This window comes from Mytilus trossulus, chromosome 1 (genome assembly GCF_036588685.1).
Source record: "Mytilus trossulus isolate FHL-02 chromosome 1, PNRI_Mtr1.1.1.hap1, whole genome shotgun sequence".
In the NCBI taxonomy this organism is placed as follows: Eukaryota; Metazoa; Mollusca; class Bivalvia; order Mytilida; family Mytilidae; genus Mytilus; species Mytilus trossulus.
In genome coordinates this window covers 58,639,184-58,655,252 of record NC_086373.1, presented here as the reverse complement: position 1 = coordinate 58,655,252, position 16,069 = coordinate 58,639,184, and the positions used below count along the sequence as shown (strand labels likewise).

General features: G+C 32.0%; 1 protein-coding gene across 1 annotated transcript in view; it reads left to right on the top strand.

Annotated features, from left to right (window-relative positions):
* Window positions 1-6,169: 6,169 nt before the first annotated feature.
* LOC134728243 (inactive cell surface hyaluronidase CEMIP2-like) overlaps window positions 6,170-16,069 on the top strand; it is a 36,803-nt gene continuing 26,903 nt past the window's right edge. The window contains exons 1-3 of the mRNA XM_063592786.1: window positions 6,170-6,379; window positions 13,383-13,605; window positions 15,093-15,259. Of these exons, the coding sequence (XP_063448856.1) occupies window positions 6,242-6,379; window positions 13,383-13,605; window positions 15,093-15,259 (528 nt within the window). The 5' untranslated portion in view covers window positions 6,170-6,241. The remainder of the gene's footprint in view (window positions 6,380-13,382; window positions 13,606-15,092; window positions 15,260-16,069) is intronic.

Below are 16,069 nucleotides of genomic sequence, written 5' to 3'. Positions count from 1 at the left end.
TTGAAATTCCAAAGAACATAGAACAGATCTTTGATTATCCAGGATTTCCTCTTTGGTAAGTGTCGTAAGGATATATGTTGAATTTCTAAGGGAATTGTCAATACCTAATTCATTTATCAAGCAGTTATTGTAATGAGTTTTACACACAAACGCAATGTTGTTTGGGGCTTTATCTGCGGTTACAACAACATATTTGTCATGGAGGTAGGATAAATGTTTGTAACATTTTGGTCTTTAAAGCTTGATATAGCATTGAGATTGATAGACCCATTCAACAAAATTACATGACAGGACTACAGTACAAATAAATGCAAGAACATTCAGGACGAAGAAATAAACAAATAAACAATACCAAAGTATATTTTGCCATGCTAATAGTCATTAAAAGTACCAGCCTGGCAGACTTGATATAAAACGCCAAACGCCCGTTTCGTCTACTTAAGACTCATCAGCGATCGAAGCTCAAATCAAAATAGTTAGAAAGCCAGACAGGTATGAAGTTGAAGAGCATTGAGGACCCAAACTCTCAAACAGTTGTGCTAAGTACGGCTCAGGTAATCTATGACTTGGATAAGTAAAGGCAACAGTAGTGTTCGACAGTAATAAATCGATTGAGAGAAAACAAATCAACTATAAGAGGAAAGCTATTATAAATAAGCTCAACATCGCTGATGATTCAATTCAATAATTTAACCTCTTGGAATCCGTATTCATGTGATATCCATTTAAAACCCTTTAGAAACAGACGTGTAACACATGCGCTAGGCATTTTAAGTTGTTAAAAAGAAGGAGAGTCAACATTGAAGTTAAACAATGGTAAACCATTTCACTTACTGACTATCCACAAAATAGCATTCTTATACAGGGAAAACTATGATTAACATATAGTTTTTTTTACCTTTTACCTAAAATCAAACAGATCTAGAAAATGCAATTGCACTTGCTCACTATCTATGTATATGTTTATATTACGTTATATGGCCGTCAGCGGTCATCAGTTTGGCTGATTGGTATGTGTCGACCACCCCTTTTTAGCACTATTGTGCTATTTCGTAGCAGTAAGTTCTTTTTGTTGGAGGAAGTCTGATTGACCCACCCAACTTTGAGTCATTACATCGTTAAATTGGTTTTAAACTTTCGTCATTTGGATATAATATACGTTTTAGTATGTTATAAATCAATTATGAGAATTTGTGTCAAGTCGAAGATAATGTAAGACAGCTAATGCCCCTTTAAAGTATTATGTGTTTATGTTCTGGACCATATGTGTATTTGGACCATACGCGTATGGTCATAACCGTATGGGTATATACTCATATTGTCCGACCGTACGTGATTGGTCGGGGTTATTAGCAAGTTTGCCTCAAAATACTTAAAACTCTTCATAAGGTATGACCTCCTAGTTATCACGACATCATTAAAATGACGATATCAAAGGTCATTGACTTATATCATAACAATAAAATTATTAATTTATTAAAAATAAGCATCCCCCTTTCACTGGTCACAGCTATAGTGAACAAATTTTATACATAATTATCGGTTTGTTTTAACGCTAGAAGGGCCACCTGCCGACTTGCAAAGATACTGATTTCCAAAATTTCGTAATGTGCTGTTTTGAATTCCTAAGACATCGATATCACTGTAAGAAGCTGATAAAATGGTTAACTTTACACTCGAAAGCAAATTGTGTTACTGCGAAGTATCCTGCACAATCAAGAGATGTAAATGACGAAAAGCTATGATACGATGACTAGTACCGTGTAGAAATAAATTTCACCCTACGCATAAATTCAAGATTACAATTTGCGATGAAAAATTAACTATTGCATTGCATAAATGTTTAATGTGGCCTTTGAATTGTTAAGTTTATTGTATGATTCAAACGGTTCTAATACATATTTTAATAAAACCCCAATATGGTCATAGTACTCATATGGTCCGGTCCGTTAATAATCTAAAGAGTATATACTCATATGATCAGACAATACGCGTACGATCGGACCATATACTCATACGGTCATTACCATGCGTGTATGGTCCAAATACTCATATGGTCCGGAACATTTATATTCCTTGTATTGCTCATATTCATATTGATGAAAAAAACAAAGAATATTAAAGTACAATATACATGCCCCACCAACCTTTAACCTTGTTTACCCCTTCCAAGTTACAAATGACTGGTTCCTTATCAGTTTGAATATGCCTTTGGATTCAGATTCAGATTCAAATATTTGTTCGCCTCCTTTTTATATAGGTATACAAAGTTATCAAAGGTACCAGGATTATAATTAATTACGCCAGACGCGTGTTTCGTCTACATAAGACTCATCAGTGATGCTCATATAAAAATATTATAAAGCCAAACAAGTACAAAGTTGCAGAGTATTCAGGATTCAAAATTCCAAAAAAGCTGTGCCAAATACGGCTAAGGTAATATATGCCTAGGATAAGAAAATCCTTAGTTTTTCGAAAAATTCAAAGTTTTGTAAAAAGGATATTTATAAAAATGACCACATTATTGATATTCATGTCAACACCAAAGTGTTTACTACTGGGCTGGTGATCACTCTGGGACGAAACGTTCATCAGCAGTGGCATCGACCCACTGGTGTAAATAGTTACCACATGTACCAGGATTATAATTTGGTACGTCACACGCGCATATCGTCTACATAAGACTCACCAGTGACGCTCAAATAAAAATATGTATGTAGCCAAACAAGTACAAAGTTGAAGAGCATTGAGGATCCAAAATTACAAAAAGTTGTTCCAAGCACGGCTAAGGTAATATATGCCTGGGATGAGAAAAAACCTTAGTTTCACGAAAAATTTAAAGTTTTGTAAACAGGAAATTTATGAACAAATGACCACATTATTGATATTCACTACTGGGCTGGTGATACCCTCGGGAACGAAACATCCACCAGCAATGACATCGACCCAGTGGTGTAAATAGTTATCAAAAGTACAAGGATTTTATAAACTTAGTACACCAGGCGAGCGTTTCGTCAACATAAGACTCGTCGGTGACGCTCAAATCAAAATATTTATAAAGCCAAAAATGTACAAAGTTAAAGAGCATTGAGTATCCAAAATAGCCCAAAGTTGTGCCAAATACGGTTAAGGTAATCTATGCCTGGGATGAGAAAATCCTTACTTTTTCGCAAAATTGAAAGTTTTGTAAGCAGGAAATTTATAAAAATAACTATATTATTGATATGCATGTAAAAAAATGGGGTTTCCAAAGGTTACAAAAAAAATAACTACCACCAAACTTAATCCTAAAGTAGCAATGCATAATGTTGCGGGTTTTTTTTCTTTTTCTTAATAAACCAGTATTTTAAAAATACCTTGAATATTGGTTTAGTTTTTGCCTATTTGTATTGGATAACAGGAACGTGCGTTGACGATATACCACCTTATTACAGGGGCCCTAACTGTTAAATCTTTGTTCACTAATTTGACTCAAAATATCATCTTTGATTCGTTACATACCAACAAATCCAATATATTGAAAGTCTAAAATAAACAATAAACAATGCATAAGGTCGATAACATGTATTCACATTTCGTTTGTATTTTGGTTTAGACGTCATCAAAATAACCAACGTGTTGACCTTCGAACACTGCCGACGGTCATGTTACCAGTTAGAAACATAAACATAGATATAAACAGATGGTGAACTCGTTCAATTGGATTTTTCTATTTCTGTTTGATTCATATCATAGGTCAAAAATAAATCTCAATCATCGTTTTACCTGTATAAGAAAGAGTTTTTGTGGATCGGATCAGTCAAACAAATAGCTTACTCTTCATTCACTTTCAATGTTGACATTCTTTTCTATTTAATAATTGAACACGTCTAATTCGTGTCTAACTTATTAAAGTGAGGGAATTCAATTGATGTTCACGAATACGGATTCGATGAGGTCGAAGTATCCACTTGCAAGTGAATCATTCATCAGCTATGTTTCTTAGCTTATTTTGTCAAAATTGAACCAAAGTGGCTTCTAAAAGCGATTTATCATTTCACTATTTCACTTTCGTTAATGATTGAACACAAACATTATATTCTATTTTTTCTTCTTCTCAAAGCCATAGTGCCCCTTTAGGTGCTACAATTTTACCCTTTAGTTGTGTCTGTTCTGTTACCGATAGCAGTATTGGATTTTTTATATGCTTTTAAAAATGTATTATACTGTTGTAATTTATAAATTTGTTGGTATTGACGTGAATAGAAAATCCTAGTTATTTGACGTAACGAGAATACTTGTTTTTTGACGTGTTTAGAACATCCTTGTTTAGTGTAATTAAATAAGTTGATTAAAAAATCTGGTTCTTTTGTTAGTGTGTTTCGATTTTGTTAGCTCTAGATAGTCCACAATGATTTACACTTTGTTAAAAATTTCAGTGAATAGGTTACATACTGGGAAGTTGTTGTTTGTCAATACAGGAGACTGAATACATGAACGTCCGTATACTTTATTTGTTCATCCAACATGAATACACAGTCAGTTCATAAAAAGTAATCAAAGGTACCAGGATTTTAATTTAGTACGCCAGACGCCCGTTTTTTCTACTCACCAGTGACTCTCTTATCAAAATAGGTATAAAGCCAAACAAGTACAAAGTTGAAGAGCATTGAGGATCAAAAATTCAAAAATTTTGTAACAAATACGGCTAAGGTAATCTATGTCTGGGATAAGAAACTCCTTATTTTTTCGAAAAATTTAAAGTTTGGTAAACAGGAAATTTATAAAATGACCAATCAATTGATATTTATAAAACTTATTAACAAAGCAGTAATCATGGCAACATACATTGACCCGCCGCTACTCACAGATTGGGAGCGGGTCGAACCGGTGCGTCACATGGTTCGCTCTCTTTCTCTTTGATCATAGAAACGATTTGACCAATCACAATACAAGAAAGGATACTTATTAACAAATAGTTTCCAAACAATGAAATTGAAAATATCAGAAGTTAAATAAAAAAAGTCAGATTAATTAACATTATTGACTCTATAGATAGTTTGTATGCTGAAAAGGAAATTAAAATTATGACCATTGTTGTCAAAAAGTACATTATCACGATATAATCTTAATCTTAATCCATAAATATTTCCAAGTAACGCTAACACGACTTTATATATATTTCTCTTTTAAAATTATTTGTAAAATAGTTCAAAATCTTGTTTTCCGAACAAATTGCACTTTTGCTTACAAATACTGAAACTTTATTACTCTTAAGAAATTTATGACTTTTCATACCAAACACGACACCAAAAGAAGATTTCTTTTACAACATGACAATATCAGCAATACTTGAAAAAGATACCCATTAATTGTTACACCAAATGTCTTGAAGGTTCTTTCATCTCTATTCTTATGTAAGGAAAGTGCTGTGTTAAAATTTTTAGGGTATTTTATGTGTTTAAAATCATCACTGATTATTTCCATATTCTTTGGAAGAAACAACGGTTGGTCAAATATCGGTGCTGACAGAATATGCATTTTGTGTACGCTGATGAATTGAATTTAGTTTCAAAAAAGTTTACATAAAATAACGAAGAAGCTGTGAGAAAATTATCATTAACGTTCTAAAAGAGTTCCTTTTGTAGATATTAAATGCCATCCACATTATTTCAACCCTGGCTACGCCACTGTCAATGCAATCTGAAAATCGAAAGAAAAAAATTGGGAAATATGGTATTGTGATTATGTACGCACATGAATTACTTTAAAATCGGACATAAATGCATTTTAATCTTAACAAAATAGATACATAAATTGTGTTTATTATTAATGGCCCGACTAAAAAAAAATACAAACTTTAATACATACTACATTTTCCACAATAAAAGTAATATAGCATCGGTGTATTGAAAATAGCCCTATCTCTCTTTTAACTTTGAATTTAGAATTTTTGTGATTTTACTTTTTAATAAGTATAAATAGAATTGAACTACATGAACTGACTGGAAAGTTACTATTTTACTATTTTAGTTTGATTTTATCATATTTATCTTATTGAAACTGAACCCCAAAATGCTGACTATATTTTTACGTCCGAATAAATTCGATCACGCTACCCGACGAACCATAAAGCGCCCAAAGGAAACATATTAGCGTCTATTGAATTTTACTTGTTTGTGTTTAAATTCGGTATGGTCAATTGATTTTGACTGAGTATAAAACTATATGTTTTTCTAATTTCGTTAGATTACCAATTATCATGTGGAACTCCATCTTACTTGCTATTTTTTATTTCTCCATATATGTTGAGTCTGTTGATGCTTCCTATTGCCCAGATGACGATATTTCCCTGAAGCGGTGGTCAGATAGTTCTACATGGGCCAATACTGGACTCGCGGTAAGTTAATTTTTATTAATCAAACTGCAATAAATTTAATTTTTAATGAATCATTTTAGAAGAAAAAAAGTAATAGTTTTAACAGAATTTATTATTGAAAATTGCAACAATTGAACAGTAATAATTTCATAGAAATCAAATTTGGGTATCGGAAACTTTTATAAATCCGTCTCCTGATTGTAGTAGTAAGATTTTTGTACCAACATCTTCGAGTGTATGCGTCCCAGAGGGGGTAGGGTTACTAACTATCCTTCCGGGTATAACTGTGCCGACAACACTTTCAAAATCATACCCTGTTCTAACCATAAAACATTGAAAAACATACCCTGTTCTAAACAAAAATATTAAAAAAAACATACCCTGTTCTCTACACGCTGAGAAAACGTATACCCTGTTCTAGATCATATAAAAAGATGCAGTTCTTGACCCGGGTTCCAAACTGTAACTTAAACAGTTAAATAAGCAATTATTTTCTAGACAAATACTTTGTTTAATAAAAGACCCTGTTCTCACCAGTAGGGCATGAAAAAGCAGCCCTGATCTAACCAACAGGACATGAAAAAGTTACCCTGTTCTAATCAGCATGACACGAAAATGTGACTCTGTTTTGCAGCACACTCATACCACTAGAAATATAGAAAGTAACCCCCCGGGGTATGCGTTAAGTTTGCAGTCGTCATCTTGATGATTATATCAAGATGTGCGCTTTCATAAAACAGAATGAAAAATACTCATAATAAATACTGACCATTTTTGTGTTTTCTGTGTAATTTTGTGTATTTTTTGTGTCTCAGAGTATTGGGACAAAACAAGTTGTGCTAAGGGCTGCATTAAAATCCAAATATTTTTTGCACAAAAATTGTACACAACATGTTACTTTGTCCTTTAGGCGCCTGCCCTTGGTGATTCCTGCATTTTGGATAACTGCATATTAATATTCTCTATGTTCATAAACCACGAGGAGGACTATAATATAATCATCCTTTCTGAGTGTTTGGTTGTGTTTGTGTTGTAAATTGTTTAAATATTCATATTTCTGTGTATTGGCTTAAGCGTGCTTTAAGCACCTCCGTTGATGACTCCTACATATGAACAACAATTACTATTTGGTCATATGCATCAGACACGAGGAAGGACTCAACTCAAAAAGCTATTTCTATAATGAATGTGATGCTGTTTCTGGTCCATGGTCAATAAACACTAAACATAATGGTTTACACATGACTACATGTATTATTTACTGAATTTGTACTCTTTGCTTTTCAGTTGTTGTTTTTTTCTTCTTGTGTTTTGTCTATATTGCAATTGTTTCACTGTATTGACTATGTCCATAATGGGTCCTCTCCTTAAAATAAAATTTATCTGATCTATCTTATTTTCCAATATTTTCGTAGATTGCCCAGTTGATCTAGACGTGTGAAAAATCTAGATTTGTTGGAGCTCCCTTCAAAGGAGAAGGTTGCAATCATAGTAATGAATGAGGAAAATATGTCTATTGAAAATTATTATTGATAATCAGTTACTGTAGTGATCCAGCTTTTTACTGGTTTACTTTTTTAAATTGTTATTTGGATGGAGAGTTGTCTCACTGGCACTCACACCACATCTTCCTACATTTATTTTGTCAAATTGCATGCAGGAACATTAAATTTAAAATGTCATGTTTTTGATAATGATTACATAATGGTTAATTTAGTCTTATTGAATTGGTAATAATCCGTAAAATTCTTTAATCTTTATTGCAAAAATATTGTGAGTGTCTATTTATATAGCCAAAGAGTTTCACAAAGTCAGTATTCACAGGCAATCAGGTGTTATTCTATTTACATGGTATTAAATCAATGTCTTTTGATACCGAGTAATTTTCCAATTCTTAGGGATATATAAACAAATCAGGAACTTAGTCAAATGGTAACCCTAATAAAAGGAAACTTATGCAATAATCCCTAATTTATAAATTATTTCACAAAATTTTCTGACACTTCTATACAATTCATTAAAAGTTTTAGAATAATTATGTATATTAGTGGTTATAACTAAAGGCAACAGTAGTATACCGCTGTTCAAAACTAAAAAATCCATGGACAAAAAACAAAATCGGGGCAACAAACCAAAACCGAGGGAAACGCATTACATATAAGAGGAGAACAACGACACAACACCGAAACGCAACAGCACACAGAAACGGACCAAGCAACAGACAATACACCACGAGAATAACAAATATAACATCAAAACCAAATACATGAATATGGGATAGACAAGTACCGTGCCACGTCTTATCTCAAAAAATAAGAGAAAACAGAAACGACTCAACGTTAAAATGCAACACACACACACAGAGTGATACACATGATATACGTTTCTCAGCGCTATCGCTCGTGCTAAATCACGAAGAAGGGGATTACCATGCAACACACGGTGTTTTACTTGTTTGTTAAAATTAGTTAGTTCATCAATCCATAGATGGTATCTATCATAAGTCGATTTATGGAGTCTGGATATAAACGCACTTCGAAAAAGAGCGACAAAACAACACACAAAATTTCGGGCCGTAGCTAGCTAGGAACCTTTTAAACCTAAAAATAAGGGGCAAACTTCTGATTGTGACATACAAAAAAATCCAAACCGTTTCTATGGTCTATAAGTGTAGAAGTTTAAATTTTGATTTTCAATAACTTGATGTTGGCCAAAAAGTTAACATCTTTTGAAACCTTTCCGTCCCCGACTCTTGTAAAATCATTGTATTAGAACATTCTGACTATGAACCAGGAATAGATATACTGTTTGTTTAATTCCAAGCTATGAACATAAATATACTATCTATATATACTATACCGCTGCAAATGTTTGCACTTGTCCTAAGTCAGGAATCTGATGTACAGTAGTTGTCGTTTGTTAATGTAATTTATACGTGTTTCTCGTTTCTCTTTTTTTCATATAGATAAGACCGTTGGTTTTCCCGTTTGAATGGATTTACACTAGTAATTTTGGGACCCTTTATAGCTTGTTGCTCGGTGCGAGCCAAGGCTCCGTGTTGAATGTCGTACATTGACCTATAATGGTTTAACTTTTTAAATTGTTATTTGAATAGAGACCGAGTTGTCTCATTGGCACTCACACCACATCTTTCTATATCTATCAGTATTTGAACGTTCACTGCCGTATACGCCGGACTGTTCCGACAGATATATATTATACTGTTAAATAATATAAAAGTCACTGTACAGAAAAACGCGAAAATGATTGAAATGAATAGTAAATTAAAAAAAATAACTGATTTTGAAAAAGGGGAGGACGAACAAAATTTTTGTTGTTGTAAAAATCCTTTACAGTATACAGAAAAACGCGAAAAGAATTGAAATGATTAAAAATAGTTGGGGAAAAAAAGTGAAGGGCAAAAAATAATATCTTGTCCCCAAATACCTATGAAAATGACAAATGTAAAATTATCGTGATTTACTGAACTTAAATAAGAAAACAAATTACATTTCGCAGGACTTTTAATAGAGAGGAAAACAACGAAGTAACATATGTTTCTCTCCCCTTAATACCTTGATTCCTTTTATACAGCTGTTGTGTCAAATCCTTGACGAGACGATGTTCGCATACAGAAAAAGAGAAAGTAGGGGAGGGCGGGGAGGAAAATGATGCGAAAATTTAAAACAAAATATCCCAATCAATTATATATAGGACTATGGTCGACATAGTAACTAAACTAGATGCTTGTTTGAACTACATGTATCTAGATAATTGTGTTATATGAGGGTATGGATGGGGGGGGGGGGGGGGGGGGGGGGTCTGTTATTCTGTAAACATTTAATTTTCACCCCATTTTTCTCTAATCTTTAAAAAAATAACCCCTTTTTTCTCTAATCTTCCAAAAATTAACCCTTTTATTCTCTAATCTTCTATTTTTTGGCTCATTATTCTCTAATCTTCATTTTTTAAGGGCATTATTCTTTAATCATTTAACCCCATCCAAACCCTCTTATATATAGTTAGATACTTGTGTTACATATTTAGATACTTGTGCGAATCATCTAGATACTAAATGCTTTCAACATCAAAACGGTGCTATTCAGTAATAAATTGACATTAAGGAGGCTCGCTGGTATAAAAAAATTAGCAAAAAATCAGTAAACATTTGTTTTTTCATTACAAATTTAATTTATTACACTATTAGTTATTACTTTATAATATGGTACAAAAATTACTCAGACAAATCAGGAACTTATATATACATAGATATACTGTTCCCAGGACAAATCTATTTGGTTTGGCCACAGATGACTTTAAAAATGTTTATAGCATTGAACAAGCTCCAAATTATCTCCCTTTGGTGCAAAAATGTCATTTTTTACATTAAAATCGAAATATCTTTTTTTACTCATTGGTGACCTATATTTTTTATTATCGCTATTTTGTGCATTTTTCCTTTGATCTTTTTTTGTGATAATTTTCATATCATGCTTCTCGCTTGAGATGGAAAAATTATCGCTAGAAACTAAGGAGGCCATGTGGGGTTGCTAAGGAAATTGACATGAAATTGACAATGTCATCATAGATAAAATAGCGATAAACAGATTATCATTGGTCAACTGAACTCGATTGCTTTTCTCACTTTGCTGTACCAGCTCAAGCGAGAAAATCAATCTTGTTGAGATGATCAACAATAATCTATAATTATTGTTTTCAAACAAGCTGTACATAAACTAAATAATTGTAAAATATTTAGCGATTTCTGTTATTCAGTTCTTTTTTTATTTTGATATTACCAATATTTCTCCTACTAGTTAAACAGAAAAAAAGGACAGTAACAAAAATGTATGCTTCTTTCAGAGGCAGATTGTGAGCTGAAGTGAACGGTGATCCCATATTTTTATTTTACATTAATTTTAGGTATAAGATAAAGTTTAATCATAGAAAAAAATAGCAAAATCCTATATTAGAAAAAAAAGTTGATTTAAGTTGAGCCACCTTAAGGCAATGGTAATTTTTGACTACTGGTTGGACATCATATTGGTTTTTTGTCGAGCCTTCGACTTTAGTCGAAAAAGCGAGACATAGCGATCCTACATTCCGTCGGCGTCTGCGTCGTCGGCGGCGTCAACAAATATTCACTCTGTGGTTAAAGTTTTTGAAATTTTAATAACTTTCTTAGACTAAACTGGATTGCTACCAAACTTGGACAGAAGCTTGTTAATGTTCATAAGATAGTATACATATGCAGAAGTAAATTTTGTAAAAATAAAATTCCATTTTTTCCGTATTTTACTTATGAATGGACTTAGTTTTTCTGCCAGGAAACATAACATTCACTCTGTGGTTAAAGTTTTTGAAATTTTAATAACTTTCTTAAACTATACTGTATTTGTATCAAACTTATACAGAAGCTTGTTTCTGATCATAAGATAGTATCCAGAAGGAAATTTTGGAAAAATAAAATTCAATTTTTTCCACATTTTACTTAAAAATGGACTTAGTTTTTCTGCCAGGAAACATAACATTCACTCTGTGGTTAAAGTTTTTGAAATTTTAATAACTTTCTTAGACTAAACTGGATTGCTACCAAACTTGGACAGAAGCTTGTTAATGTTCATAAGATAGTATACATATGCAGAAGTAAATTTTGTAAAAATAAAATTCCATTTTTTCCGTATTTTACTTATGAATGGACTTAGTTTTTCTGCCAGGAAACATAACATTCACTCTGTGGTTAAAGTTTTTGAAATTTTAATAACTTTCTTAAACTATACTGTATTTGTATCAAACTTATACAGAAGCTTGTTTCTGATCATAAGATAGTATCCAGAAGGAAATTTTGGAAAAATAAAATTCAATTTTTTCCACATTTTACTTAAAAATGGACTTAGTTTTTCTGCCAGGAAACATAACATTCACTCTGTGGTTAAAGTTTTTGAAATTTTAATAACTTTCTTAAACTATCCTGGGTTTGTACCAAACTTAGACAATAGCTTGTTTATGATCATAACATGGTATCCAGAAGTAAATTTTGTTAACAAATAAATCCATTTTTTTCTGCATTTTACTTTTAAATGGACTTAGATTTTCTGCCAGGAAACAACGCATGCACTCTGTGGTTAAAGTTTTTAAAATTCTAATAACTTTCTTATACTATTTTGGACCTGTACCAAACTTGGACAGAAGCTTGTTTATGATCAAAAGCTAGTATCAATAAGAAAATTTTGTTAAAATTTTGTACCTGTGTATCTGTATTTTACTTATAAATGGTTATAAATCTTCCAGTTTACATTACAGACAGTGCAGTTAAAGTTTTTAAAACATACTGTATTTTTACCAAACTTGGACAGAAGCTTCTTAGAATCATAAGATAGTATCAAGAGGAATATTTTTATTGATTTTATTCCTCTTTTGTTGAGCCTGCGATTAAGAGCATAAGTAGGCGAGACACTGGGTTCCGCGGAACCCTTAAGAATTTTTATTTTTTATTTTTATTTTTTAATAATATCCTAAAGGAGCTACCATTTGAATTTTAGTGGGATCGGGTGCTAGGATGAAAACTTTTGTCCCGCCTTATTTTTAGATGTAATTTCTGTCCTACCATTTTATATTTTTCAATCTATTCGGTCCACTTTTTTTTCAAGTTTATCCTGATTTTTTTTACATAAATTGTCATCCTGCCTTCTTTTTTTTACTCAAAACTCCTGTCCTTCATATTTTTGTCAAATTTCATTTATAAAATGTACATATTATTGCCATGTATCAAAAATCACTTTGGCAGGAATTTTTTAACTTCTTTTTGTCATGAGGTGGATCCAGGTGGGGGAGGGAGAGGAGGATGGAACCCCCCGTTTTAGGCCGATCAATGTATTTGAAAGGGGACCTATAGTTGGAACCCCCCTTTTTTGGCTGATCAATGTATTTGAATGGGGACATATAGTTGGAACCCCCCCTTTTTAAAATGGCTGGATGCGCCCCTGTAAACTTGTATCAATTAAATTATATTTTCATGTTTTAGATTCCTACAACAACGTCTGATGTTAAAATCAAAGATGGTATGAATGTTAAACTAGATATTGATGTAGATGTGAACAGTATTACAATAGAAACTAATGGTCGGCTGGTGTGGGATTCTGGGAAAGAAACTATCGTAAAGACCCGATATATCTATGTCAAAGGAACGATAGAGATTGGATCAGAAGACTGTAAATTCAAAGCAAAGACAGAAATTATCCTAAAAGGTAAAGAGTGTAATAGGAAAAATAAGTACTTCGTTGAGATATCCAGATTAAGATCATGATTTTGGTATCAAAACCAGATTTTACATTTTTTTTAAGGATTAAGGTGGTACCAAACATCCTGGGTAATATTAATTTGGCTTGTTTAATTATCATTGAATTTTGACAAAATATTTCATTGACCCTTTTACAAAAATTACAAAACTTTAAAAAAAACTTGTTCCACACATTTTTAAAGAACAAAAATTTCTATTTGATATATAGCAGGTTTGGCAAACACTAGTTTTGATCATTGAGAAGCCTTTTTTTACATTATAGAACGTGAATTAAACATTCAGCTAATTTTTACAGAGTTATCTCCCTGTAGTATTATGTACCATCTAAACTAGATTTTGACCAAAAAATCATGTCCACCATATTCTTAAGTTTTAATCAGCAATCGAGGATTACAAATTTTGGGATGATCCTCTACAATTGTATTTTCTTATATGTATGATTTAATGTTCTTGAACGAAAGTAGTAATGGCAACTGCAAAAAAACAAAGACCAAATCATATCAAAATATATTGTGATTGAATTGTATTCTAGGAAAACATGTACAAAAATAAGATTTTGTATGATTGCAAACAAATTGAACTATTCACTAAATTTTAAATGAAGTGGATGTAAGCAATTACAGGCAACCATATGGCCTTCAACAATGAAGAAAATCCATACTGTATTGTCAGCTGTAATTTGAAGGCCCCAACAAAAAAAGTATGAAAAAATTCAATTGAGAAAACTAGCAGCATAATTTATTCAACAAAATATTCTACAAAAATAAATATGGCAGACTGACTGTAGTTGTTGTAATAAACAAACATGTGAAAACATAGTCTATTTTATAGTTGTATTTGGCTTTGTAAAACATATGAATTCAAAATAGTTGCCCAAGGTTTGATGGTAAAGTTAAACGAATGCTGATCTGCTCTTCTTCCACTTTCTGATGAACTGCTTATATCGTAATTATTTGTTGTTGTCAGGCAAAATAATTCATTCTATGCATAATATTAGGATAAATTGCAAAACTTTGATTTCCTTTAAAAAAAAAAGGTTGAATATGATTTTTAATCTGGCTATAATAATTAAGTGATTTAATTTATGGGTCCATTCTGCTAAGTGTTCTTAGATGTTCACTCGAAAAGAGTTTTAAAGTATTTTAACACTTCTCTTCAATTTTTATGGATGTCATTGTTATTATGTTAAAATAAAAAAATAAACCCGATACAAATCTGACCTTATGACAACAAGCAATCCTTGACCACCATAATGCAAGATATTTATCCCACCTGGCACCAGGTGTACTTTGAAATATTAAGTATGTAAAAATAAATTGTTATTGCTTACCGCAATGGGTACCAGAAATGAAATGGCTGATTTAGCATGATGTGGTCAACTTTAAAATATTTATTATGTCAAAAAAATCATTATTACTTATCCCCATTATTAAGGTACAAGAAATGAAGTCCCTGATGTAACAGGATGTGGTCAAAAGTTTATTTGTGTAGCAGCAGGGGGTACTCTAGAACTACATGGGGAAGACAAACTGTCGTGGACCAAACTTGATAAGACAGTTAATCCTCTGGAGATTGGAGATGGGATGTATTATCAGCACGAGGTCAGTTTTTTAATCATTATAACAAATTGATAATTGAAGTTTTTAACTACCTTGATTTTGTTATGCCAAGCCAGTTGCACAGTCAGTTATACAAATTTTGCAAATTTTATTGTGCTTTAAAAATTGTTTTTTTATGTGCTTGTCAACGCTGGACGTAATATGCTTAATTTTTGCAATACTGAATACTGTAAATTCAGAAATTATTGCTATGTTTTAATTATTATTGCGAAAAATGCGACAGGGTTATCATCCCAATAATTAAAACCTGCAATTAGATATTAATTATATGAATCAAACAGGATTTTTCTCAATATTGCAAAAACTTAAATCGCATGTTAGTCTTAAATGACAAAATCGTAATAATAAATGCATGCAATAATTTCTGAAATTATACATAACATAATATGTGATAATAACAGAAGATTGTTTTATTTGATTCTTAAAAAGCAATCCTTTTATTGTTTATGGGCAAATTTATATAGTACAATGCGTTGCTAAGATTTTATTTAGTTAGTAGGTCCGAGAACACAATTAATTCGTAGTGCATTTCTTTTAGAACATAAATGAAAATGAAAAAAATCCCACCTGCGCTTTCTCAATCAAATTATATCAAAATTATAGAAAACTTCATCACCTCTAACTCAAAATATGGACAATTTTGTGTTTAGGGTGTCTTGAAATCTTTTGACAGCTTTCAAAGTGCTAATTTTTAACCTTTTCAGCTGGACCAAATCACTACTTTCCTGTAAAATTCTGAACCCAAGTTTTTTTATTTCACCCCCCTACTTACAATTTGAGGCTTTAAACATG